Genomic DNA, 26,957 nt, shown 5'->3' on the forward strand with positions numbered 1-26,957 from the left:
AGGCTATCCATTATGGAATGTACTAGCCCTGACTGTCCCGGGGGTATTTTTATCTAATATTGACCCCCGAGGCCGGAACTCTGCTTTAAGTCCTCCTTGGCTGACGCATATCTCCAAATGATAAGCAACAACTTGTTGCTTTACTGTTTATGTGCTAAATTTGGACTATATGTAAATATATATTTTGTTGAGCAGAAAGTCTGAATTAACAGTTCCCCTCAGGGATGCCTGCAGCTGTTTTTTTGTTCATAATCATGGACCCCTCCTGTGCTCTTCTGGCTGGAGAGAAGAAAGGCTGCATTTGCTGAGTCACAAATGCTGCTCTATATAAATAGTACAGTACACTATATGGTCAAGTTTGTAGTTTGTAACTCTGCGTGAGCTCAGAGAGGGCAATCAGTTTCTGTTGAGGTTAGGAACTCAAACCTCCACCCTATAAACTCCTTTGGTATGCATTTGAATGCAAATTGCAAGCCAGATTTTCCCATTCAACATTAGTACCTGACTCCATAAATACTCATTTACTTGAATTAACCAAAATTCTCATTAATACACTCAAATACACGCCTTCCCAGAATAGTGGAGAATGTTATAGTGTGTGCAACTCTGTATTTATGGCCATGGTTTTGGAGTGGGTTGTCCACCAAGCCTAAGGTAATGTACATTGTCAAATTGCATATTCCACCACAATATGCATACAATCCTGGATGATTCCTTTAAATTATTATACAAAAAAATAAAATGACAAATTAAGGCGTCACACGCTGTCACCTACCTTCTCTCCTCTGCTGCCTCTTTCTCCTCGCTCTCCTTGCAAACCCTCAAATGGAAACAAGAAGACACAGGATATATTTCACTAAAAGCACTTTCCGATTGTTTTATGACATGTATTTATAAAGCTTCAATGTATATTCAGAGTCCCTACCACAGATTAGCATGGGAGCCATTACATCGAACAGCACATTTTAGCATTGTGGTAAAAAACCACAAAGAGATAAAATCAAAGTGTCCCTGGCAAGTATCAGACCCAGGATGGTGGATCTGCCAACTTCACCCACTGAGTCACCATACTGCCGGAGATAAATAATTTTGTGAAAATTTATTTCACAAGGATGGCTATTTGCAGGGTGCCAAATTTGGTATTCTTCGTTTTTTAAACGTATATAAATGAGCAGCTTACTCCTTTCTGTGTGCTATGGGATATATGTCATCTTGGAAAAATGAGGTGCCATGTATATATGGCAACCTCTGTCCTCTCCACCCTAAAGTTTTCACTCTCTTTGTCTTCTCCGTATCCTTCATCTCCTATCTCAGGGATCTCCAAACTATGGCCCTCCAGCTGTTGCGGGGGGCTTTCTTTGGATGACTGCATCACATCTGCTGACACAGGGCATCACTAGTGTCTGACTTTACTCTTGTGTGATTTTGTTCCACACTTCTTCCAGTCTCTTCCACAGTTCGGTGACTGTAGTCAATTTCTTGGCCATAAACTTATTGCCAAGGAATTTCCAGAGGTTTTCCATTGGGTTTAGATCAGAACTCGGGGTTGGACATTTCATTATTTCCACATTTTCAGCTTCAGGAACTGCTTTATCCGTTTTGCTGTGTGACCGGAGGGCCTTGTCGTACATGAAAATTGCTTGCTAATTGGGTGATGAACACAAGGAAGGAACTGCATGTTGTCGAAGAAGTTTCTGATAAACATTTGCAACTCCTGCTGCAGAAAACATCCCCAAAACCACGATGTTTCCCCCTCCACCTTTCACTGACTTCTTTACACTTTTTTGGGTTCAGTCTTTCCCCAGTTTGACGACGAACATAACGTTTCCCATTGGACCCAAATAAATTAAACTTGCTTTCATCACTAAAGTGAACTTTGGACCAGGTCTCCTCTATCCACACAACATGCTATTCAGGTCTGTCTTTTGATTATTTCTGCTAATAAGAGGTTTGGTCACTGCAGAGTGGACTTTCAGTCCAAATTCTCTTAATTCTGATGAGACAGATCTTAACGCTGTTTAGCGCTGAACTGGGAAGCTGCAGTGTTGAACCGATTGCCCATTGAGATTCTCAGCATTATCCTGTCCTCTCTTGCATTTGTCTTTCAGGGAGGACCAGCCTTCTTGGGGGGACTTGAATAAGTTTGTGACGTCGTAAAGATGCAATGTTCTAAAAATCACAGATTTGGAATGACTATGGCTGAAAGGGTCATCCCTTTGGCCTTCATCAGGACAACCTGCTGCCGGAGGGTTTCAGTCACTTTAGAACGGCTTACCATCTTGCAAAGTCAGTGAAAACTGAAAAGTTAGGCTGCCAGTTAAATAGGGTTTGTCAGAAAATTAAAGAAACTAGCACAAGGTGCCAGATTAACACCAATAAATGGGAGGTATCTGAAAGCGTTCTCTAATTTTCATCAATGTTCTTTTTTCAAATCTCTTTGAAGTTTTTTATTCTGTGTTCCAAAATATATGTAACTCGTCAATTAGGTTTAACAAAACTGCTCTTTTATTCCTGTTTAGAAAATGTCAAATATGACTAACCAGTGACCTTGAAATTGAGGGAATTGTAGGTTTTTCTCTAATTTTGATCTCCAGTGTATATAAAACAGACCAAAAGGTATCAAATAGGAGAAATTGGCTGTTACAGATCAGAATGTGGTATTTTAGGTGTATAATTATTTTTGCTCTCCAACAATTGAACGTATTATGAATTAGAACTTACAGGGGCGCCCACTGGTCCAGGAGTTCCCGGTGGTCCTCTGGGTCCCTCGAGTCCCTATAATAAAACACAACAACATATTAACACATCCATAGATTTTATTCAGGACAATAAAGATATTGTCCAGAATCAGGCATGTCCATAAAATGTGGTTAAAAGTAGTTTTGGTCTTAGATGTATTTTAATTCCAGGTTTCGGGTCTGTTTGACAAATAGTTGAATGAATAAAAAAATAATAATAATACAAAATGTTAAAATACTTATATTTTCTAACAATGATTCTGCTCTTGCCTCCAGTGTCTCCCACATGTCTAAAGACCTAGGTACTTGCATTGTGTTTGCTGAAGCAAAGGGTCAGAGCTCAGAATGACTGATCATCCCCTTCAACAAAGATCATATGACTAAATGCCCAGGCATTTGGACATGTGGGTGGCACATAAGCTCGGAGCAGCATTATGGCCAAAAAAATGTAAGTACTTCAATCTATTTCTCTTTTTTTATCAATCCCAGGCTGTATATGGGGCTAAGGTTAATATTTGATTACAGATCTTCTTTCATATGTTTATTTCAAACATCCCCGATCCATGATGACTAAACAGTCGAGTCTGGTGGAATTTGCTCATTAATTAAAGCATAAATACAAAAACAGCATCGCACTTCTCATTTACTATAAACTCCTCTGTTGTAAGCCACAGACCGGAAATTTCCTCCATCCAAACCACAGCTTGGCAGAGTTTCTCAATTAACCTTTTCAGAAAAGGGTACAATCTCAGAACACAAAATTATTAAATTTTCTAAAAATGTACTATATTACTTTAATGTCTGTCCTTAGGATTGGTTCTCGTTTTTATTGCTAGTAGTTTTTTTTGCAAAGCAGAAAATGTTGGGAAATACAAGTGCTATTCAAATTTTATACTGTACAAGACATGTCTTGTTTGAAGATAATGTGCTGACCCACATTCTATAAAGCTCTGAGGTCATTGTAGGACACGAGAGGCTAAATACTGGCCATAGGATGGTGGGAGCAGAAACAAAAAAAAAATAAAGAATTGTTTTCAAGTCTACAATGGACTAATAAAATTTTTCGGAAATATTGAATATACAAAAATATTTTTTAGGGCTGTGTCCTTGTTTAGATCTTTATTATCCACCATGGTAGGAGACACCTATTCCCACTAAAACCTAAACCTGCTCCCTCTCCTATCAAAGTAAAAACACCCAATCACAAAATGTCTATGGTGTTTGAAATCAGAGGTCTACAAACTACGGCCCGTAGGCCAGATGTGGCCCTTTGCTTGCCTTTATCTGGCTCTTGAGGCACTATTCCTCCCACTGACACCAGAAAATGGGATACCTATCCTCCCACTGACACCAAATATGGGAATTCATTTTCCCACTGACACCAACGATGGGGCACTATTCCTCCCACTGACATCAATGATGTACATTTTTTTTACTTCCGCTGTCCACCAAGTCTATGGAATTATTTTCTCCAACTGATGCCAGGGCATTTTCTACTCCCACTGGCTACAGTCTGGCCTCCCTAAAGTATGAAGGGCAGTAAACTGGCACTTTGTTTTGGAAACCCCTGGTCTAAATGGAAGATTTAGCCATTACTTTACATAATAAAGAGGAGAAATTCAGAACGAAATGGAGGCTCTGGCTGTCCTTCAAAACCACAGACCCCTACTTGCAGGTAAAGTGCCAAATACCCAGCTCTATCTAGGATGAACCCAATAGGGTACTTGCACCTCTACAACTTCCTCCTGGGACTGTCTTTCCTCATTGAAAGCTGCCTCGCCTCCCTCAGGGAGTAACACATTCCTGATATATCCCCTGAGAGAGACAACCCTACCCCGCCACCTCTTTCTTCCTATCTCTTATTTCTCCACCTCTTCTTCACTCCACAATTCTACTATACTCAGACCATGTCAGAGCGAATACCCTTCAACATTCCTAGAGTTGGGTTACGTTACTCATCTAAACAGCTTGGCTGATCAGAAAAATTAAGCAGGCCTTTTTTGTATGACCCTAACCCTTTCCTCCTGTTTGGTACCCCATAATTCAGAATGTTTACCAACAAGTTGTACTATGTTGACTAATGTTGTTTAGATTATTACGATTGCTAAAGAAAAATATGTCACCTAAATGCCTCGTTTCCACTGAGTGGTGCGGTACGGTTCGGTTCAGTACGGTACGGTTCGGAACGGTACACCTTGTGTTTCCACTGCCAATAGTACCCTTTCATGATAGGCGTGGTGTAGCAGGAAAGCTGTGATAGACGATTCTCTGTCAACCAATCAAAGTTCTGCAGAGTTTAGCTCCACCCTGTTGGTACGGTACTAATGTGCTTGGTACCCCAACGAAAGGGTCCCAAAAAAGTGGTACGGTACGGTTCGGAATTAGGGTACCATTCACAATGGAAACGGCAAAAATAACGTACCGAACCGTACCGTACCGCTCAGTGGAAACGAGACATAATTGTAACAATTGAATGGTATTTGATATCATAAATAAAGAATTTGAAAAAAAAATCTAAATCTCCTCTGCATCCTAGACCACATAGGTTCACATACTATATAACCAATAAGCATTCTTGATATTCAAAGATGTGTAAACTAGTCCCTCCAGGCCAGTAATTCCCAACCTCAGTTCTCAAAAAAACCGAACAGACCATGTTTTGAGAGTTTCCCTTAGATAGCTGTCATAAATACCAAGCCATTGACATTTATTTAAATCATCTGTGCAAGGTGAAGGAAATCCTGACATGAGTGAATTGTTAAGGATACTTGAGGACAGAGCTTGGGAACCACCACTCTAGAGGACAATATTTCAACATACACTGTCCAAAATAAAGAAGGCAATTTATAAGTTACCATGAAATGTATCAGTATACATTTTGGATGTCCAAGTTCAAGCATAAAGAGGAGTTCAAGGGGCAAACAGAAATCCAATGACCATTTTCCAATACTAAAGTCAAGGAACTTATTGTTCTCTTGAAAATATAAAACTGGGTATTATCAAAAGTCTCCGTCCTGATTCTCGTACCTACTGAAGGAAGTACACAAGAAGATTTAAACAAGAACACAGCTCTACAAAAAACTATTTGTATATACCAGTGATGGCGAACCTTGGCACCCCAGATGTTTTGGAACTACATTTCCCATGATGCTCAACTACACTGCAGAGTGCATGAACATCATGGGAAATGTAGTTCCAAAACATCTGGGGTGCCAAGGTTTACCATCACTAGACTATATACAATATATTGGGTAAAGTCTTTTGATTGCCACAGGCCATTGTAGCCTTTAAAAAAGGTCTTTATTATTTGGTCTTGGATGGTATTCTTTACCGGCAAACTCTGAACTCTTTAAAATACGTAGAAACCATTACAGTTGTAATTTTGAGCGCAAAAACAAATGATCTGTTCAGATTTCTGGCTGCCAGGTCCAAAAATGGTTAAAGTGTATCTAAAGCCAAAACTTTTTTGTATTTTGAGTAGAGATGAGAAGGGTTGGACCTTTTTTCAAGTTTGTATTGATGTCTCTTTTCCCACTGGTGTACCCTTTCATTCTGTCCTGTTGACCACTGTCAGTACAACTGGAAATGAGGGAAAATCCCAAATTTGTACCAGTTGCTGAAAAAGGAATTGAGGATAAATCTTCCAATAGCGACACCTGTTCCAGTGAGAACTGCCTAAGATGGTATTTTCCTTACTTTAGAGAGTTTTTCTCTTACTTCCTGTTGTATCTACAGGAGAAAAAGCTGATCCCGATCTCTGGGTTTCTCAAACCCTCACCTCCTGCCCCTACTAACTGATCAATAAATGTGACCTTAAAGTAGAAGTGCACGCTAACACTAAAAATCTCTAAATCTACAGGCATCAACAATCTAAGGCCAAACTATCTAGCCCTGTAAAGAAGAAATCACTATACATACCTTTTCTTAAGCCGCTCCGGTCCGGCCCCAGGCTGAGCTTTTAGCGGCAGCTTCACCGTGGAGGCGGGTGCAGAGGACACAGCCGACAACTGAAGCCTCATAGTAACTCTATGGGTGATGTCACTTCCCATTAATTTCCCAGCCATTGTTGGCTGTCTCTTCCGCAAAGCTTTCGCTACTGGAGACCGGACCAGAACAGCTTCAAAAAAGGTATGTATACCCAGGGCCGGTGCTAGGCTATTTTGCAGCCTAGGCAAGACCAGTTACTTGCACCCCCCTCCAAAAAAAGTCCTCTTGTAATATGGTTCAAACTCTCCACCCATCAGATCACATAACCCTTTCATATATCCATATTATCCTCACAATATCCTCCAAACAGGGACTTAGCCTGCCCCCATATCTGTCAACCTCTAGCCACACCCACTTTAAGTTTAACCCAAGTGGCACCAAATTTCTTCTCAACGCTGCCTCTGCTAGCATAGCCGACACTCAGACATCCTTCTGTCTGGTCAGTATCTTACCTTCCAATGCCCCCCCCACCCTCCTCACAGCCTTCACCACCATCCTCTTCTCATCCACCAGACAGCCAGTTTCCCTCTACACCGCCCCGTGTCCTAGCACAGTTTTCCTCCCAACCCCCCACCAGCATCACTCCGGCTCCTACAGCCAGCAATGCGGCTGCATCATCTCTGCTCCTACAACCAGGGTCAGTGCTAGACTATTTTGCGCCCTAGGCAAGACCAGCTACTTGAACCCCCCCTCCAAAAAAAAACTGTACACATTGCCCCCCTTCCTGAACATAATGCCCCCTTTAACCCTACACCCACCTTCCTATACACAATGCCCCCCTTTAACCCTACACAACCCTTCATGTACACATTGCCCCCCTCTCTAGAGATGACATCCACTGGGGATGAGGAGATGACAGGAGAGGAATGTGGCACTGGCCATGGCTGTGCCCTAGGTGGCAGTGCGCCCTAGGCGGCTACCTAGTTCGCCTAGTGGTAGCACCGGCCCTGCCTACAACGCTGTTTCAGTGTTCCTTCCCACCCTCATCAGTAGTACTCCCATTCTCACAGCCAGCATTACTCCCGCTCCTGTCGAAAAACAGCCCTGTCATCCATCAATTCCACCACGACCAGCCGGCTGGCTCCTCACATCCTTCTTCTGCCAGCTGTCACTTTTGTCAAGAACAGCCCTGTCATCCAGCCTTGCAACTGCAGCCGGTTGGCTTGTCACATCCTTCTCCCACCGGCTTGTCACATTTGCCTGATGCTTCCCCACCTCCTCCCTCCCAGTGGCCGTGGCTGGGCCCTAGGTGGCAGTGCGCCCTAGGCGGCTACTTATTTGCCTAGTGGTAGAGTCAGCCCTGTGTATACCGATTTCTTTTTTACAGGGCTAGATAGGATAGTCTTAGATTGTGCATTCCTGTAGATTTAGAGATTTTAGTGTTATGGTGGACTTCTACTTTAAGGTCGCGGCCATGCGCCTCTCCAGTCTTGAGTCTTTTCCAATTTTTAAAGAAGGGGGGGTTCTTCTTTGAATGTCCATCTCCCTACCATTGCGGCATATAAATATCCTAATGGCTGTCCAGCAGTGGAGTCCTCTCAGGATCCATAAGAGGAATCGACAGGGGTGACATCAGCACTTGGGGACTGTTGGAGACCAGCTGGGGCGTTCACATCTGCCTCGCTTGCCCAACTCCAGCCAATATTGCTGCCTATGTCTCTACTGGGAAGTTGGGAGTTCTACTTACTAGAGATGAATGTGTGATTTTGCCAAACTTGATTTAGCAGCTAAAACAGCACATTTTTAAAGTATCCCAGGAGGCTGCAGGACCAGGGGCAGGGCTGCTGATAAGGCAGAACAACCAGCCCTGTTGTACTGGGCCCGGGCCCCATCGGTTTAACAGGGGGGGGAGCACCTTTGTAGGTAATTTCTAGCTAAAAAAAAATATATAACTTTATCAACCCACACCCACTTGATTACCAAGGTGTATAGTAATTTCCTGGGCCCCATCAGTTTACCAGAGGAGCCCAGGAGGTGAGAGCAGAAGAGGGACCCTTTCTCCATTTTCGGGGGCAAGTAATATAATCCTGCGCTCTGCACCAGTATACCTGCACAAGCTAAAGTTCCGGCCACCCACTGTATGCCTTCCCTGCCTTCTCTGGTGGATGGATTCTATTGTAGAGTGCCGGCATTGCAGCCTGAGGGAGAGACTGAGAGCTGAGGTGGGTGAGGTGGTGCAGCAAGAGTAATCTTGGCAGTGGTGCACAGGCAAGCAGTCCCCTGCACACACAGTGACACACTGATATCTCGCACAGGATATTCTGGAAGGTGCCATCCACAGACTCCCCATTGTGTGATCATGGCATGGCTGTTCGGCATGGACTTTCTTAATTTATGGCTGTACACTGTGTGTTACAGACCGTAACACTAAACAGCCATAACAAAGTCAGCACCCAGCAGCCATGTGACACTGACAGAGCCATAGAGCACCTGCTGTGCTCATCATAATGATGATGACCATGAGCAGACAGTGAGATGCTACTTTACACGTGTGTGTGTGGGGGGGGGGGGGGGGGGAGTTTGGGTGGCAGTAAAAACACACAGCCAAGCAGCATTTTTACCACCTCCACCCACTCCCCTTGGAGAATTGTTCATCCAAGCTTTGCAATTAGGTTCGCCTGTCAGTTTTTCATGTGAACCCAATTAAAAAGCTTCATGTAGGTCTACAGAAGTCTGGATATAAATGGACTTGTGTCCATTCAGATCCGCCTACCTCTGTGTCCATTCAGGTCCATTCCAGACCTAAATGGACAGATCAGAGGTAGTCTGATGGAAATGGACACAAGTCTCTGGTGTATGCAGACATAAACTGAATGAGCAAGGAACTCAAAACACTGACATCTCTTGCATTCAGCTCCAATTATGATTGGTGGGACGCTGTAAAACTTGCTGGTGGTAGAGCTGAGGTGGGTCCAGACTATGGTCCGAACACGCCTGAGCTCATGAATGATAATTAGTTGTCAAAAATGTTCTAAAAATAAGACATCCCTGCTGCTTTATAATAGTGTAAAAAGTTTAGAATAACAATGGTTATTAACCAGTTCTGGACCGGAAGGATTTGCCCCCTTAATGACCAGGCCATTTTTTGCGATTTGGCACTACTTTAATGGAAAATTTTGAAGTCGTGCAATGCTGTACCCACATTAAATTAAAGTCCTTTTTTCCCACAGATAGAGCTTTCTTTTGGTGGTATTTGATCACCTGTGTGATTTTTATTTTTTGTGCTAAAAAGTTATCGCGTCTACAAACTATGGGAAAGATTTACATCATTTTTATTGTTTTTTTTTATTAGTAATGGCAGCGATCTGCGGTTTTTAGCGGGACTGCGACATTGCGGCGGACAGATCGGACCCCTAACTGACATTTTTTACACTTTTGGGGGGACCAGTGACATTACTACAGTAATCAGTGCTAAAAATATGCACTGTTACTGTAATAATGACACTGGCAGGGAAGGGGTTAACACAGTGGGTGATCAAGGCAGAGGCGTAACTAGAACCTTCAGGGCCCCGGTGCAAGAAACCATGAAGGGCCCCCCCGGACCCCTGGCCGGGGCCCTTCCCTTCAAGCCCGGGGCTCTTCCCACTGATCGCGGGGGCCCTTTATTGCGGTCCCTTTCACAAGTTCTGCACTGGACCACCTTCCTGCCATCTTGGGGCCTCCCCACGGTGGTGGAATGCCAGGGCCCGGTTGCAAGTGTGACCTTTGCGATCCTGGAAGTTCACCCACTGGTGTCAGTAGTGTTTATTTTTTGGTATTTTAATTGTATTATTTTTTATCATTTTATTTTATTTTTTTACAATGTCACTGACTATGACTCTGTCCATTTAGAGAAGCAAGGAGCTGGTAAATTACATATTTACCGACCCCTTCCTGGTTCTCTATTGTTACACATCCCCTGCAGCAGCCGGCAGGAAAGGGGAGGGAGCACACAGGGGCCCAGAGACAGCAGAACACAAGTGAACTGGATAGGAGGAGTGGCGGGGGCAGCATACAGAGGATCCAATCTCCTCCATTTTCTTTCTGCAGCTACAGGAGGAAAAATGAGGACAGTGATTTCTCTACATGCTGCCCCCGCCTCCCCTCCTATCCAATGCCGGGCCCCCTGGAGCATTGGGCCCGGTTGCAATCGCAACCCCTGCAACCCCTGTAGTTACGCCCCTGGATCAAGGGGTTAAATGTAAGCCTAGGGGAGTGATTCTAACTGTATGGGAGCGGGGCTTGTGAAATGATCATAGAGACCTGTGATCCTATATAGAAGGATCACATGGGCTCTGTGATCATTGCAGAGAGAAGAACGGTCAGCTGTGTTTACAATACTTGACCGTCCTTCTCTCTCAGCGGGGAGCCATCGCGGGGGCCCAGTGGCAATCGGAGCCGCCAGGCCCGTGTCCCCGCTACCGAGTTGGGGCGGGAGCGGGAGCGCACCGGTGGCGGCGCGCACTCGCCCCCTAGCAGCAGGCGCGCGAACGACGTTGGTTCACGCAGGAGGGGGCTGCCTGCCCCAGTATATATGTGGCGGGTGGTCCTTAAGTGGTTAAAGGTTCACCTTTTGGAATGTTGCATGTTCCAGCTCCTGCCATCAGTCCCCCAGATCCCCCCTCCTTGTGACAGCGTGGGGTCAGGGGCGGGGCCAGGGGTGGGTTTAAAGTGGGGCCCCATCAGGTAGGCTGTATGGCGCCCCATGATTTCTAACAGTGGCCCTGACCATGGACATGACATTCTGGACCAGAATAGCAGCAGGGTACAAGGCCAAGAAAATAAAATACCCACAATGTTAATAACACTAACTTATGGCTTGCTGATTCAAAGTCAGATCCATTAAGTACGAAAATCACGACCCAGGTATTAATTCTTCCCCACTATAGAAAAACTACAAAAAGTTTTGGCAGAGGCTTGCTGATTCAAAGTCAGATCCATTTAGCAAGAAAATCATGACTCAGGTACTAATTCTTCCCCTCTGTACAAAAACTACAAAAAGTTTTGGCAGAAGCTGGACATTAAATTGATTACCGAGCACAAGACTTGCACAAGAAACACTGACATTTTAACTCATATTCTTCTCCTTAGGCGTAATAAATATTGCCACATTGCTGACTTTGTAAGAGCAAAACAGTTTATTCCTTCATGAATTCAACTTTTGCTGTTGCTGAGAAACTTGTAAAATACGCTATTGGTCTGAATTTCCCCTCACTTGAACCTTATAACACAGTTATGAGCTGTTTGTTCAAAAACGTTTGCAGGCTTTTATTAAAAATAATGACATTCGTACCGGTGGTCCCGGAGGTCCTGCGACTCCGATCTCCCCTCTTTCACCTCTGTCTCCCTGAAAGTTGACATTGCAATAAAATAGGAAGTTAATTATCATGGGTTATACTGGAATATAAGAACTATAGACAGACTTTACCCTTTTCATGTACATGGTGATGGTCTGATGTAAACTCTACAACAATATTTGGCGTTCTACAAATTGAAATGTATTCCCTGCACTTCCCAGAATGATAAATATCAACATCTGCAAATGATTTTGCTATATAAGAGTCGGTTCACACTGAGGCGATCCGACTCTGCATGACTTGGGGAGGCGACTTGTCAGTCCCATGCACCACGACTTCGGAGCGACTTGCAGGGACTTCACATAATGGAAGTCTATGCAAGTCGCTCCGAGGTCGCCCCAAAGTAGTACAGGACCCTTTTTCTAAGCCGGAGCGACTTGTGTCGCTCCTATTAGAACGGGTCCTGTACTATTCAATGGACCGCGACCGAGCGCGACTTGTCAGGCTGACAAATCGCCTGACAAGTCGCGCTAGTCTGAATGGGCTCTAAACGTTTCACTTTTGTATTGATGGCAATGTCCAGTTTATATTAGTTTATAGTATTGTAGGTGTTGGCCTAGGTTAAAGAATAGGTTTTAGGGGTATGCTGTAGGGATCGACCGATTATCGGCAAAGCCGATATATCGAGGGCCGATATGCACTTTCCCTGATATATCGGAATCGGCCCCGGAGGTTACCGATATTGCCGATATTTTGGAAAGTGCTTGTACCGGAGTGATACCTGCAGCTAGAGGCATCACCCCGGTACCGGCATCCTTAGCCGATAGTCGGCTGTCTTGTAATGACAACCGATGCGGCTGAGAAGCCGCTCAGCTATCATTACAAGGAGGGGACGTTCCCACCACCTTCCGCAGCTCGCGGAGACCCGGGCAACCAGCCTGCACGGCCACCGAAGACCCGATCAAAGCCGCATTCGGCTCTGATTGGGTCTCCATGCAAAAACCAGGGGCCAGATTAAAAAAAAATGAAAGCATTCAAAACAGCCAAACTTGGCGTTTTGAATGCTTTTAAGTGCAGAGGAGGGGTTTGGGGTCTTTTAGACCCCCAGATCCCTCCACAAGAGCACCCGTCAAGTAAAAAAAAAAAATAAAAATTAAATGTACGAAAATATTGATGCATATCGACCGATACCGATACACGATGACCAAAATATCGGTATCAGCAATGAAAAAATGATGTCGTTCAATCACTAGTATGCTGGGATTAAGATAAGGGTTTGGGATTCAATTTAAGGAGTATTTTTAAAGTCTGAAAGTACTTGGATTGGAATGTGCAAGAGACCCACCTAGTGTGGGTATAAGCAAGGTGCAAGCTTTATCATTATACTTTGTATTAGAACTCAATGAATCAGATAGGGCGGGATGGGGCAGAAGCAGATGAAGCACCTGCCACAGCGCAATGTTGGGGAAGGGGAATACAGCCAAGGCGGGAACCTATTCTTCCTGCATTACCCGGCCATTCCCTAATATCTTTATAAAAGATACAAATGGAAGAATAAAATTTGCACTTTTGATGAGATAAACTACTTTGGCTCACTGATGGAGGAATTAATTGTGGTTACAATAATGTTCATTGAAACTGGACTCTAATCAGGGATCCTCAAACTACGGCCCTCCAGCTGTTGAGGAACTACACATCCCATGAGGCATTTTAAAACTCTGATATTCACAAACATGACAAGGCATGATGGGAATTGTAGTTCCTGAACAACTGGAGGGCCATAGTTTGAGGACCCCTGCTCTAAATGCTGGTGCTCCTTTTGTATGTTTTGGGCTTTGAATTTTGGGGTTCCCGCCAGAGGGAGCCTTGTTTTACATGAGCAGCCTTTCCCAGAGCAAGATAGCTCATTGAATAGATTTAGAATCTCCACCCTTTTCGAATGGAAAAGTGTTGAAATCACAGCTAGCACCTCTTGATGATGTTTTTTTGGAACTCAGGAAGAGGACATGTGTTTGTTGCCATTCGTTGAGCAGAACCCAGCAGATCAAAAGATTAGAACATAGCAAATAGGAAGATTAGAAAGCAGCAGATCGGAGGATTAGAAAGCAGTACATCTGAAGGCTAGAACCCAACAGATCAGAATATTAGAACCCAGCAAATTAGAGGATTAGAACCCAGCAGACAACATTATTGGAACCCAATTGATAAGCAGATTAGAAAGCAGATCAGCGGATTGGAACCAAATTTATCAGAAGACTAGAAAGCATCAGATCAGAAGATTAGAAAGCAGCAGATCAGAAGATTAGAACCCAGCAACTCAGAAGATTAGAACTCAGCAGATAGAAAGATTAGAACTCAGCAGATAGAAAGATTGGAACCCAGCAGATAAGTAAATTGGAACCCAGCAGACCAGAAGATTAGAACCCAGTAGACCAGAAGATGAGAACCCAGCAAATCAGAATACTAGAAAGCAAGAAATAAGAAGGTTAGAAGTTAGAACCCAGCAGATGAGAAGATTATCGCTCTGTGTACGGGCGGGGATATGGAAAAGATCTCACTCTTACCAGCTCAGCCATAAGAGAAGTGCTAAAGCACTTCTCTTTCATTGTGCCAGCAGGGAGATGAATGCATCTGGGCCATATACATGTAGACATACACATGCATGTGTGTTTGAGATTTGAGGTGCACACCCTAATGCAATAGGCTGCGCACACCTATGCCGAGCTCTACAAAGTTCTGTGGTCCACAGAACCCCTGCAATATGGTATCTCCACTGATAACAATATGGTATCTATACTAATAATATTGTACTGCCACTGATGTCATAATGCATACATACGTTATTATAGTGCGGCTGGATACAACAGATCCATTTCTGAAAATATAATTTTTTTTAATGATAAATCCCCTTACCCGTTCTCCTTTGGTTCCTAGTCTGCCAGCTGTTCCAGGGGGCCCTAAAGATCCCTAAGAAAAAAAAAAAAAACATTATCCACGAGCTCAACCAACAATAAAAATGGCAGATTGACTCCTTTGCGCTCACCATAACATTACAAAATATCCCAAAATTTCTGTTAAAAGAGGAACTACACCTTTTAATTTACATAGGCCTGAAAGCTTTGTTCCTGCATGTGACAGCACTAAATGCCTGAGCCGCCAGTCAGAAAGGACTATCTCTGTCCTATGGGAGGACAAAAGTGAATCATGTGGTCCTCATACCTAGAGGCTCAGTTTATCTCACTTAAGTCAGCTGAATGGAGCAAGGGCGAAGCAAAGAAAAGTTAAGTATATGCTTCTGGGAATGATAGAATTGACTGGACCTGTTCTGTATTCCTGCATGGGCATAGAACAGATTGATTCCCAGGGCTCGTTACCAGTAGAACACTAGAGGGGCTGCATGAGTGCTGCCAGCACTGGGGAGCTACGGTTCACTGAGGGAACCATGAATGCCAACATGTACTGTGACATACTGAAGCAGAGCATGATCCCCTCCCTTCAGAGACTGGGCCGCAGGGCAGTATTCCAATGTGATAACAACCCCAAACACACCTCCAAGATGACCACTGCCTTGCTAAAGAAGCTGAGGGTAAAAGTGATGGACTGGCCAAGCATGTCTCCAGACCTAAATCCTATTGAGCATCTGTGGGGCATCTTCAAATGGAAGGTGGAGGAGCGCAAGGTCTCTAACATCCACCAGCCCGGTGATGTCATCATGGAGGAGTGGAAGAGGACTCCGATGGCAACCTGTGAAGCTCTGGTGAACTCCATGCCCAAGAGGGTTAAGGCAGTGCTGGGAAATAATGGTGGCCACACAAAATATTGACACTTTGGGCCCAATTTGGACATTTTCACTTAGGGGTGTACTCACTTTTGCTGCCAGCAGTTTAGACATTAATGGCTGTGTGTTGAGTTATTTAGAGGGGACAGCAAATTTACACTGTTATACAAGCTGTACACTCACTACTTTACATTGTAGCAAAGTGTCATTTCTTCAGTGTTGTCACATGAAAAGATAGAATAAAATATTTACAAAAATGTGAGGGGTGTACTCACTTTTGTGAGATACTGTACATCTGTAGCTGGATACAGCCTATATCGTATGAGAATTTAGGTTGGACTTCGCTGCACAGGCAATGTAAATAGTGTAATGGAACTGTTGGAGGTGAGGACTATTGACTCTGGTACAAGGTAAAGTCCCAATCATTTTCTTTTAAAACCCATTCAGAATGCTAATTAAAGAGATTTTAGTTTCACTGAATACATATTTGTGCAGCATTAGAGCTGCGCTATAATAGCTTGCTTCTTGCAGATTGTAGGTCCCTCTAAGAGCCATTGCAATTTTCTTTTCATTACCTTTTCGCCTTTCTCTCCTCTTAATCCAGGAATGCCTGCTTTGCCTTCTTCTCCCTAAAACATATAATGATGAGAATCACATCTATAGTTCACAATTTGCCTTCTAATATCACATATAGTCTGATTTTATCATAGGCTTCAAAATGAAAACTGAAGAACAAAGTCAAGTATACGTACATAGGTAATCATCCATCAGCCTCCAGGTTGGACTGTTTTACACCAGATTAAACCAGGGGAACTCTTAGGGTGTGTTGGTCCCAGGTGAGGACTGGGCCAGGGGACAGGGGAGCAATTGCCCCCTGGGCCGCAATGATGCCCCGTAAAAAGACTGCACCACTTCTGCCATAGGCATGCCTAAAGGATTCCTGGTAAAGAAAAGTAAAAAATCCCTGCCGCTGACCTACTGAGTCCAGGTTGAAGAAATGGATAGAGCGCAGCCCAAAGCCTCCACCAGGCATGGATCATGTAAATGGTGTCTGAGCAGAGGCCAGTTCCATGCCCCACTGGAGCCCCAACCAAGATGCCCCAGCTCCCCCCAACCGCCCCCTGCGAGCCAGGTCAGGAACCCGGTTTCGGGTCTGTAAGTAGAGAGTACCTGGAGCAGAACTTCAGCCTGAAATGGGGGTCAGGAGGAGGCCGGGAAGAGGGAGAGTGTGAGGGGGGGCATGCACCATGGGCCTCTGGTTTATACTTGTCCGCTGGGCCAAAAGCTGCCAGTCAGTCCCTGGTTGTTCCCCCCTATATCTTGGGTCCCAACCCCTGCCAGTTACTTCTGAATGATGCTGAGGCTGCTTGAAATAGAAGTGGAACATTGTCAACAATGTTCCACTACATTGGAACATTGTAGCTCTACTATGGTATGGATATATGAGAATCTATACAAAGAAAGTGGATGCACTTAAAGCGGTTGTAAACCCAAAAACACAAACAAAAAAGACAAAGACAAAGGCATAATGAGCTAGTATGCATCGCATTATGTATTACTTACCTCAGAACGAAGCTCCGACACAGACCCCCGGACATCGCTGCGGGCGCTGCCATGATCCCTCGCCGTCTCTTCCAGGTTCGGCGGCTCCGGTGCTGTGATTGGCCGGAGCCGCGATGACGTGCGCGCGGGAGTGATTTTCCGGCAAGCTCCCGGCAAGGGAAGCTGAAGGTCCGCCGGACCTTCAGAGCGCATGCGCCGCTCGCGTGAGCGGCTGCATGCAGTGCAAATATCTCCTAAACCGTGCCGGTTTAGGAGATATTAATTGTACCTACAGGTAAGCCTTATTATAGGCTTACCTGTAGGTAAAAGTAAAAAAAAGCGGGATACTACCGCTTTAAGCCCCTGAAGATTTTACCCCCTTCCTGACCAGGCCCTATTTTGCGATTCGGCACTGCGTGAATTTAACGGACAATTGCGCGGTCGTGCGACACTTTACCCAAATGAAATTGACGTCCTTTTTTTCCCACAAACAGAGCTTTCTTTTGGTGGTATTTGATCCCCTGTGCGATTTTTACTTTTTGCGCTATAAACAAAAAGAAGAGCGACAATTTTGAAAAAATAACAATATTTTTCATATTTTTTTATATGAAATTCCCCCCCAAAAAAATGTAAAAATCAAAATGTTTTAACATTTTTGGCCAATTTGTTTTCTGCTACATATGTTTGTTAAAAAAAAAATCGCAATAAGCGTATTTTGATTGGTTTGCGCAAAAGTTATTTATGACAAAAGATTTTTGTCATTTTTATTGTTTTTTTTTAACTAGTAATGGTGGCGATCTGCGATTTTTTTTTTTTTGCGGGACTGGGACATTGCGGCGGACATATCGGACCCCTAACTGACATTTTTGACACTTTTGGGAGTACCAGTGACATTACTACAGTACTCAGTGCTATAAATATGCACTGTTACTGTCAAAATGACACTGGCAGGGAAGGGGTTAACTTTATTGGTGATCAAGGGGTTAAGTGTCAGCCTAGGGGCCAGTGGTGTATTTAGGTTTTGTGCTGCCCTAGGCAAAACTAAAATTGGGCGCCCCCCCCTTTGTAAATTTGCCCCACTCCTTTTTTAACGGATGTGACTACTTCCAAAATTGAAGGACAACAAGTCCCAGCATGAACCCCTGAGATCTCACAAGAGGGGGGGTGAGGGTGGGTCAGGGAGGGAGAGAGAGGGGGGGATGAGAGGGGGTGAGGGATAGAGAGAGGGGGAATGAAAGAGAGGGGGGTGAAAGAGAGAGGGGGGGATCAAAGAGTGAGAGAGAGGATGAGAGAGAGAGTGAGAGAGGGGGTGAGAGAGGGGAGATAAGAGAGAGAGGGGGATGAGAGAGAGAGCGAGAGAGAGGGGGATGATAGAGAGAGGGGGGATGAGAGAGGGGGATGAGAGAGAGAGAGATAGGGGGGGATGAGAGAGAAAGAGAGAGGGGGTGAGAGAGGGAGAGAGACAGGAGGGGGGAGAGAAAGAGAGAGGGGGGGTGAGAGAGGGGGGGTGAGAGAGAGGGGGTGAGAGAGGCGGCTCTAGCAACCAGTGGCCAATAAAGTCTCAGGTGGAGGGGGGGGGCTTTTTTGCTGCCCCCCTGCAAAGTGCTGCCCTAGGCCTGGGCCTTGTTGGCCTAGGCCAAAATACAGCACTGCTAGGGGCGTGATTCTAACTGTGGAGGGGTGTGGCTTGTGATGTAATCACAGAGACATACGATCCTACATAGCAGGATCGTATGATCTCTGCAGTTAGATCAGGGAGAATGACAGGCGGCTTTAGTTTACATCAGCCGCCTGCCTTTCTCCCTCTGCAGCGGGAGATCGCGAGTGGTGGGCGGACTTCGGAGCCGCCGGTCATTTGCGCGGGGATCTCAATGAACGAGCGGTGGCGGGAGCGCGCCTCCGTCTGCGCGCGCTTGCCCCCGTCGGTGCGCGTTTGCCCCCTAGAGGCTCGTGGGCAAGCGACGTAACCCTACGTTGCTTTGCCCAGGAGGGGCTGACTGCCGCAGTAAATAGTCGTGCGGCGGTCGGCAAGTGGTTTAGGTTAAACCATTTTTCCTCTAGTTTTTGCGGGTGGCCACGTGTTTTATCGTATTCCCTTTCTCTGAAAAGTTTGTTCCTTATGCTATGAATTACAAATGGCATTGCAACACAGCACCACATTAATCCCACAATGCCTATATCTAAATGGGAAATGAATCGGTAGGTTTTGCCTGCAGATCCACTTTACGGAGGCAAAAAAAAGAAACAAAATAAACGGCATTGATTACTTTAAAGGCATCAATATGGAACGGAAGCATCTCGGCGTTAAACATCTTAAGCCCATTTATAAACACAGACAACAATGTGAAGGATGGAACATCTTGAGATCATCAACTTTACACTTTTTTTTTTTTTTTTAAAGCCAAAAATGCTTCAAAAATTGGTTTATTTACAGTGTTTGATGTGAAGACGTCGCACACTTGATTGTGCCGCGCTTGTCTGATTTCCCCCGGGTGCGGTTTGTAAGTGGAACTATGTAACATGACTCATGTTGTTTAGAATCTCCGCCAACATTATGTAGCTGTTATTTGTGCCGCCGCCGACACATCAATCAATCTCTCCCTCTCCCAAATAAATCACTTTTGTAACTTTTACGCTTAACATAATGTTCAGCATAAACACCACTTTCCCTCTCTTATCTAATAGAAGGCTGATAATAATAAACTGCGCAAAACATGTCAGATGGAATAAAAGGGGTGGGGGGGAGGGGGAGAGTTTGTGATTTTGTCAAAGCCGAAAAATAAAAAATAAATGGCTGTGCTGTTCAAAACCAAGAGAGAAAAAAAAGCTAAAGGAGAACTCGAGAAAACAGCGTGGCGTGTCAAAGCATCACTTTAAATGATGAAAACGCCAAATGTGTTTTTCAATTTGGATTTATAAAAGGGTGATCAAATATTTAGATCAATAAAAAGGCCATGGATGGCTCTATATAGTTAGGTAGCACCGCCCCCTAGGAGACTGCTGCATATAACACTTTCTGGATTCCCCTGGGTTACCCTTAGCAACTGATAGCAGAAAATGAGTACTTTAAAGCGGAGTTCCGGCCACATACACATTTTTTAACTAAAATTCCCCCCTAATCCTAAACTATCCCCAATTACCCTAACACTAACCCCACATTACATGTCAATACAGTTATAGAATAAAGATAAATACTTACCTTTAAAACTTATTGTAGAGCGCGGCCATCTCCGGTGTGGGCATCTGAAGCCGTGGTGTCCCCCGCTGTGTCCTTCTTCCAGGTTCCTGGCTACCCAGAATGCCGTTCGCAATCTCGCGCATGCGCTGTAGATTTGCGATCGGCAATCAGAGTAGCGGCCGGGGCTGTTCCCATTGCATCCTGGGATTGATGACGCTCGTCTCCCAGGACGCAATGCAAAGGAGGAAGTGACGTCGGGGGCCGTGGCCGCACAAGGAGGAAGAGGAAGGAAGGTAAGTTTATGTTCAATAAAAACAAGGTAACTGAAAAAAATAAAAAAATTTAGGTGGACGGCCATGTCTTGGTAGGTTTGCAGTTGTGCCATACTCTTTCCATTTTCAGATGATGGGTTGAAAAGAGTCAAAGAGATGTTCAAAGCTTGGGATAATGTTTTATAACCTAACCCTGCTTTAAACTTCTCCGCATCTTTATCCCTGACCTATCTGTTGTGTTTCTTTGTCCTTCATGATGCGGTTTGTTCACTAAGAGTCTCTAACAAACCTCTGTGGGCTTCACAGAACAGCTTTAAATGCATACTGAGATTAAATGAAACACAGGTGTTTACAGGTGGACTCTATTTACTAATTAGGTGACTTCTGAAAGCAATTGGTTCCACTAGATTTCAGTTAGGGGTATCAGAGTAAAGGGGGGTGAATGCACGCCACACTTTTCAGATATTTATTTGTAAAAAATTTTGAAAACCATTTATCACTTTTCCTTCTACTTCACAATTATGCACTTTGTGTTGGTCTATCACATAAAATGCCAAATAAATACAATTACATTTTTGGTTGTAACATGACAAGATGTGGAAAATTGTAAGGGGTATGAATACTGGCTTGTTTTTTAGGTACACCCTGCTAGTAGTGGGTTGGACCGCCTTTTACCTTCAGAACTGCCTTCATTCCTTATCCTTAATGCCTTAAAGGGGTATGTATACTTTTTCAAGGCAGTGTATATACAGTATTTCTCCTAGGTAGGTTGCTAGAAAGTTAGGTAAATGTACTTCTTTTTGGCTCCTCTGTAATCATTGGAGCAACTATTCAGGGCCCTCTTTAATATTGATTGGACCATGGGCAAATATTTTCTTGGGCCCTCCCGAATCCACTTATCAACTATTTGCAGGCAGTGCAGGCTAAAGGGGCAGCTGCTTTGGGCCCACAAAATGACTGGACCTGGGGCAGCTGCCCCTTTTGCCCTGTGTTAAAGACGGCCCTGCAACTATTGATTTCTTTGGGCTGTTCTAGATTGCACAGGCCACAGGTTTGATTGCTCCCCCTGCATTCTGAAGGCTTGGTCTGGAGCACTCACTCCACCTCTTCAGGAGTAGATGTCACCCATATAAAATCGTGCATCTACACCTGAAGGAGTGAAGGTTATTAATGAAACGCGTCAAGACTTTATGTCTTTACCTGCTGTATGTCGAACATCATCTACCAGCTTGTTTTTGATTGCGAGATTATCATGTAATGTTAATACACCAATGTTTTATACAAAATCTCTTTAACGTTGCACCTCATTTAAAAACCCATGGGCATTTGTTTTGGTTGTGGTAGATATAAGGGATGGAGGCATAGAATTCTAGGCACCAGATCATAACTTTTTAGTTAATTCCTTTCCAAAAATGCCTTGGAGGATTCAAATAGTTTACCTGGTCACCTTTGTCTCCTTTTGCTGCAATACTTCTCCCCTGTGGGAAAAAAAAAAAACAGATACATGCAGCATTAATATTCCCCATATTTACCTAAGGTGTTCCTCAAACCAATTTTTGGATAGTGTAGGGAAAGGTCTAGTATTGCTGTCTGTGTCCCCGCTTGGGGGATTTACTTTTTCTATTTGTGGTGATGGAAATAATGGCAACTCCAAAAGGGTACAGTTGTCACCGGAACAGGAGGTGAGGAAGAACCTTAGAATGGTTAGGATCAGGCCCGGTGCTAGACTATTTTGCACCCTAGGCAAGACCAGCTACTTGCACCCCCCCAAAAAAAAAAAAACTGTACACATTGCCCCCTTCCTGTACATAATGACCTCCCCTTTTAACTCTACACTCCCATTTCTGTATACACTGCCCCCCTTTAACCCTACACCCCCCTTTATATACACACTGCCCCCCTTTAACCCTACAACCCCCTTCATATACACACTGCCCCCCTCAACCCTACACCCCCCTTCATATACACACTGCCCCCCTCAACCCTACACCCCCCTTCATATACACACTGCCACCCTCAACCCTACACCCCCCTTCATATACACACTGCCACCCTCAACCCTACACCCCGCTTCATATACACACTGCCCCCCTCAACCCTACACCCCACTTCATATACACACTGCCCCCCTCAACCCTACACTCCCCTTCATATACTCACTGCCCCCCTTTAACCCTGCACCCCCCTTCATATACACACTGCCCCCCTTTAACCCTACACCCCCATATACACACGGCCCCCTAACCCTACACCCCCCTTCCTATACACACTACACCTCCTTCATATACACACTGCCCCCCTTTAACCCTACACCCCCTTCATATACACACTGCCCCCCTTTAACTGTACACACATCTTCATATACAAAGTGCCCCCCTCTCTAGAGGTGACATCCACAGGGGATGAGGAGGTGACAGGAGAGGAATGTAGCACTGGCCATGGCTGCGCCCTAGGCGGCCGCCTAGTTTGCCTAGTGGAAGCACCGGCCCTGGTTAGGATAGACACCTGTTCCAACAACAACTATCTAAGGTGGGGTTTGCCCTTAGTTTGGAGAGAGTCCTTGGTAACCACTTGCCAACACGCCGCCGTTGATATACGGCGGCAGGTTCCCACGAATCGCCGTACCTTTACGGCGGTGTGTGGGAGCGATCCTGGGGGCGTGCGCGTGCTGCCGGAGACACACATACGCCCCCATTTGCCAGCTGGGAAGCTGATTTATGGGGCCAGTGGCTGCGATTGCTGCCGGGCACCCGCGATCGCTCCTTAACTAAATGAATTGCACATGTCTAATCCGTATAGCCAACCTAGCACACACTCAACTCCCTTGATTTTAACCATCAACTACTATACCAGCCCCTCTTAAAAGGAGGTACAGCGCCAACCACAAAGATAATACAAAATCGTTGTACAATTAACAATTCCGTGTTACTAGACTTACCGACTCTCCTTTCTCTCCTTTCAGACCTGAAGGTCCGACAGGCCCCGGACTTCCGATTTCCCCCTGCGGAAGAAAAAGTGTGATCATCATTTTTACTGCTTTATGTAATATCCTTCCATTTATATGGAACTCTGTAGACTTGCTGAGGGTAAGTGATTCAGAAGGTTTCTTGGGGGTCAGTGTTTCAGAAGATTTCTCGGGGGTCAGTGATTCAGAAGGTTTCTCGAGGGTCAGTGATTCAGAAGGTTTCTCGAGGGTCAGTGATTCAGAAGGTTTCTCGAGGGTCAGTGAGTCAGAAGGTTTCTCGAGGGTCAGTGATTCAGAAGGTTTCTCGAGGGTCAGTGATTCAGAAGGTTTCTCGAGGGTCAGTGAGTCAGAAGGTTTCTCGAGGGTCAGTGATTCAGAAGGTTTCTCGAGGGTCAGTGATTCAGAAGGTTTCTCGTGGGGTCAGTGATTCAGAAGGTTTCTTGGGGGTCAGTGATTCAGAAGGTTTCTCGGGGGTCAGTGATTCAGAAGGTTTCTCGGGGGGTCAGTGATTCAGAAGGTTTCTGGGGGTCAGTGATTAAAGGTTTCTCGGGGTCAGTGATTAAAGGTTTCTCGGGGATCAGTGATTCAGAAGGTTTCTCGGCGGTCAGTGATTCAGAAGGTTTTTCGGCGGTCAGTGATTCAGAAGGTTTCACGGGGGTCAGTGATTCAGAAGGTTTCTCGGGGGTCAGTGATTCAGAAGGTTTTCTCGGGGGTCAGTGATTCAGAAGGTTTCTTGGGGGTCAGTGATTTAGAAGGTTTCTTGGGGGTCAGTGATTTAGAAGGTTTCTTGGGGGTCAGTGATTTAGAAGGTTTTTCGGGGGTCAGTGATTCAGAAGGTTTCTCGAGGTCAGTGATTCAGAAGGTTTCTCGGGGTCAGTGATTCAGAAGGTTTCTCGAGGTCAGTGATTCAGAAGATTTCTCAGGGGTCAATGATTCAGAAGGTTTCTCAGGGGTTAGTGATTCAGAAGGTTTCTCGGGGTCAGTGATTAAAGGTTTCTCGGGGTCAGTGATTCGGAAGGTTTCTCGGGGGTCAGTGATTCACACGGGGAAAGAGGGGATCAGAAGCAGGCAGAACAGGGAGGGGGATCGGTGTCAGACAAGCAATTACAGGAACGATGCCCTGTGTCTCTCCCTGCAGTAGCTGAAAGCTGGCAGGGGTGGGAGAAACTGGCTTTCAGCTGCTGCAGGGAGCCGCACAGGGCCCAGGCTCCCTACAGGAGGACTGGTGGTCCCCCCCCCCCCCCATCAGCGGCCCTGTCTACACTGCATACTATATAATGCTTACCTTGGGGCCCACTGGACCAGGAAAACCCATTTCACCCTAAAACACAGAACAAACACTGATTACATTTCTAGCATGCATTGGACAACATAATAAAGAAGGTGTAAAGTGTATTTGTAGTGAGCAGATATTTTAAGTTATCATTTCAGTTTTTCCTTAAAGCTGAACTCCGGGATAAGTAATTATTATCTAAATCCATCTATCCTGTGTATTCTTCCTAAATCTTGGTGTGCTTTGTGTATTTCTTCTGGATCTGTGCAGCAATCCAGTGTTTGGCTTCCTGTAATAAAGACTAGTCACTTCTGCTCTCTCTCCCTGTGCAGGGTGACTGGTCTGGTCTCCGCCCCCTCCTGTAGTTTTCTGCAGGCAGCCTGTAGTGGGTGGAGCCTGCTGGGCCACTCCCACAGCTCTGCTCTCTGCACAGGCTATGCACAGCACTGCCACTGGTTTGCAAAGACATTTGATGCACACAAAATCAATATTTTTGTAGCTATTAAAGAACATACATTATATGGTCAAAAGTATTGGGACACCCGCCTTAACACGCACATGAACTTTAATGGCATCCCAGTCTTAGTCCGTAGGGTTCAATATTGAATTGGCCCACCCTTTGCCGCTATAACAGCTTCAACTCTTCTGGGAAGGCTGTCCACAAGGTTTAGGAGTGTGTCTATGGGAATGTTTGACCATTCTTCCAGAAGCGCATTTGTGAGGTCAGGCACTGATGTGGATGAGAAGGCCTGGCTTGCAGTCTCTGCTCTAATTCTTCCCAAGGTGTTCTATTGGGTTGAGGTCTGGACTCTGTGCAAGCCAGTCAAGTTCCTCCACCCCAAACTCGCTGATGCATGTCTTGCTTTAATTTATCCCTAAGGTGTTCTATCGGGTTCTAACTTCCAAAGTGTCTTGGGTGGGACGGAACCTTCAATTCCATGTCTGGATTTTACCGGATGTCCGCAGCCTGTGTGAGGTGTGCAGGATTGTTATATACTCAAGCCTGAGGATAGCTCAGGGCTCCCAGTTTGGAGGAATTCTCACCTTGGGGTCAGAGGGGCCTCAGCCAGGAGTCAGAAGGTCTTAACCAGGGGTCAGAGGTGCCCCAGCCTGCGGAAAGAAGGTCTCATTCCAGGAGTCAGGGGAGTCAAGAGAACTCTTAACCAGAGGCCAGTAGTTGGCCGTGCAGCAGGGCACTCAAGAGAACCCTTAACCAGAGGCCAGTAGTTGGCCGTGCAGCAGGGCACTCAAGAGAACCCTTAACCAGAGGCCAGTAGTTGGCCGTGCAGCAGGGCACTCAAGAGAACCCTTAACCAGAGACCAGTTGTTGGCCGTGCAGCAGGGCACTCAAGAGAACCCTTAACCAGAGGCCAGTTGTTGGCCGTGCAGCAGGGCACTCAAGAGAGCCCTTAACCAGAGGCCAGTAGTTGGCCGTGCAGCAGGGCACTCAAGAGAACCCTTAACCAGAGACCAGTTGTTGGCCGTGCAGCAGGGCACTCAAGAGAACCCTTAACCAGAGGCCAGTAGTTGGCCGTGCAGCAGGGCACTGCGACTAAAGGCGGGAGCCAAATGAACCAGGAGAGCTGGACAGTACAGTCAGAGGGACTGGTAAGAAGAGCAGAGGTGCTGCTCACAAGGTAGCCAGGTGGCTTGGTATTTTCAGATGGCAGTTGATGTTGATGGTGGAAACCCCTGCATGGGCAACTGATGTCTATGTGAACTCTCTGTTTTATTTAAAAAAAGTAGGCTTTTATGCCCTAAAATGTAGTTTGATCTGGTGCAACGCATTGGAAAAGCACCGACCAGATGAGTATAATCACCCCAATACCACACTGTATATTGTGACATGTCAGGAATCTATTCATGCAGACTTATACAGTTTCAGAAAGGTCCACTTTTACACATCTCATACAGCATTAAACAAATGGTTTCTCCTGGAAGTAGTAAT

General features: G+C 45.3%; 1 protein-coding gene across 1 annotated transcript in view; it reads right to left on the bottom strand.

Annotated features, from left to right (window-relative positions):
• The window catches only part of COL22A1 (collagen type XXII alpha 1 chain), a 624,908-nt gene that overhangs the window by 316,764 nt on the left and 281,187 nt on the right, over positions 1-26,957 (bottom strand). Inside the window, exons 10-17 of the mRNA XM_082257569.1 lie at positions 25,022-25,057; positions 23,710-23,772; positions 22,211-22,249; positions 16,355-16,408; positions 14,915-14,968; positions 11,998-12,051; positions 2,722-2,775; positions 776-820 (exon numbers count right to left, since the gene is read on the bottom strand). Of these exons, the coding sequence (XP_082113695.1) occupies positions 776-820; positions 2,722-2,775; positions 11,998-12,051; positions 14,915-14,968; positions 16,355-16,408; positions 22,211-22,249; positions 23,710-23,772; positions 25,022-25,057 (399 nt within the window). The remainder of the gene's footprint in view (positions 1-775; positions 821-2,721; positions 2,776-11,997; positions 12,052-14,914; positions 14,969-16,354; positions 16,409-22,210; positions 22,250-23,709; positions 23,773-25,021; positions 25,058-26,957) is intronic.

Source organism: Pelophylax lessonae (genome assembly GCF_965119305.1).
Source record: "Pelophylax lessonae genome assembly, chromosome: 5".
Classification (NCBI taxonomy): domain Eukaryota; kingdom Metazoa; phylum Chordata; class Amphibia; order Anura; family Ranidae; genus Pelophylax; species Pelophylax lessonae.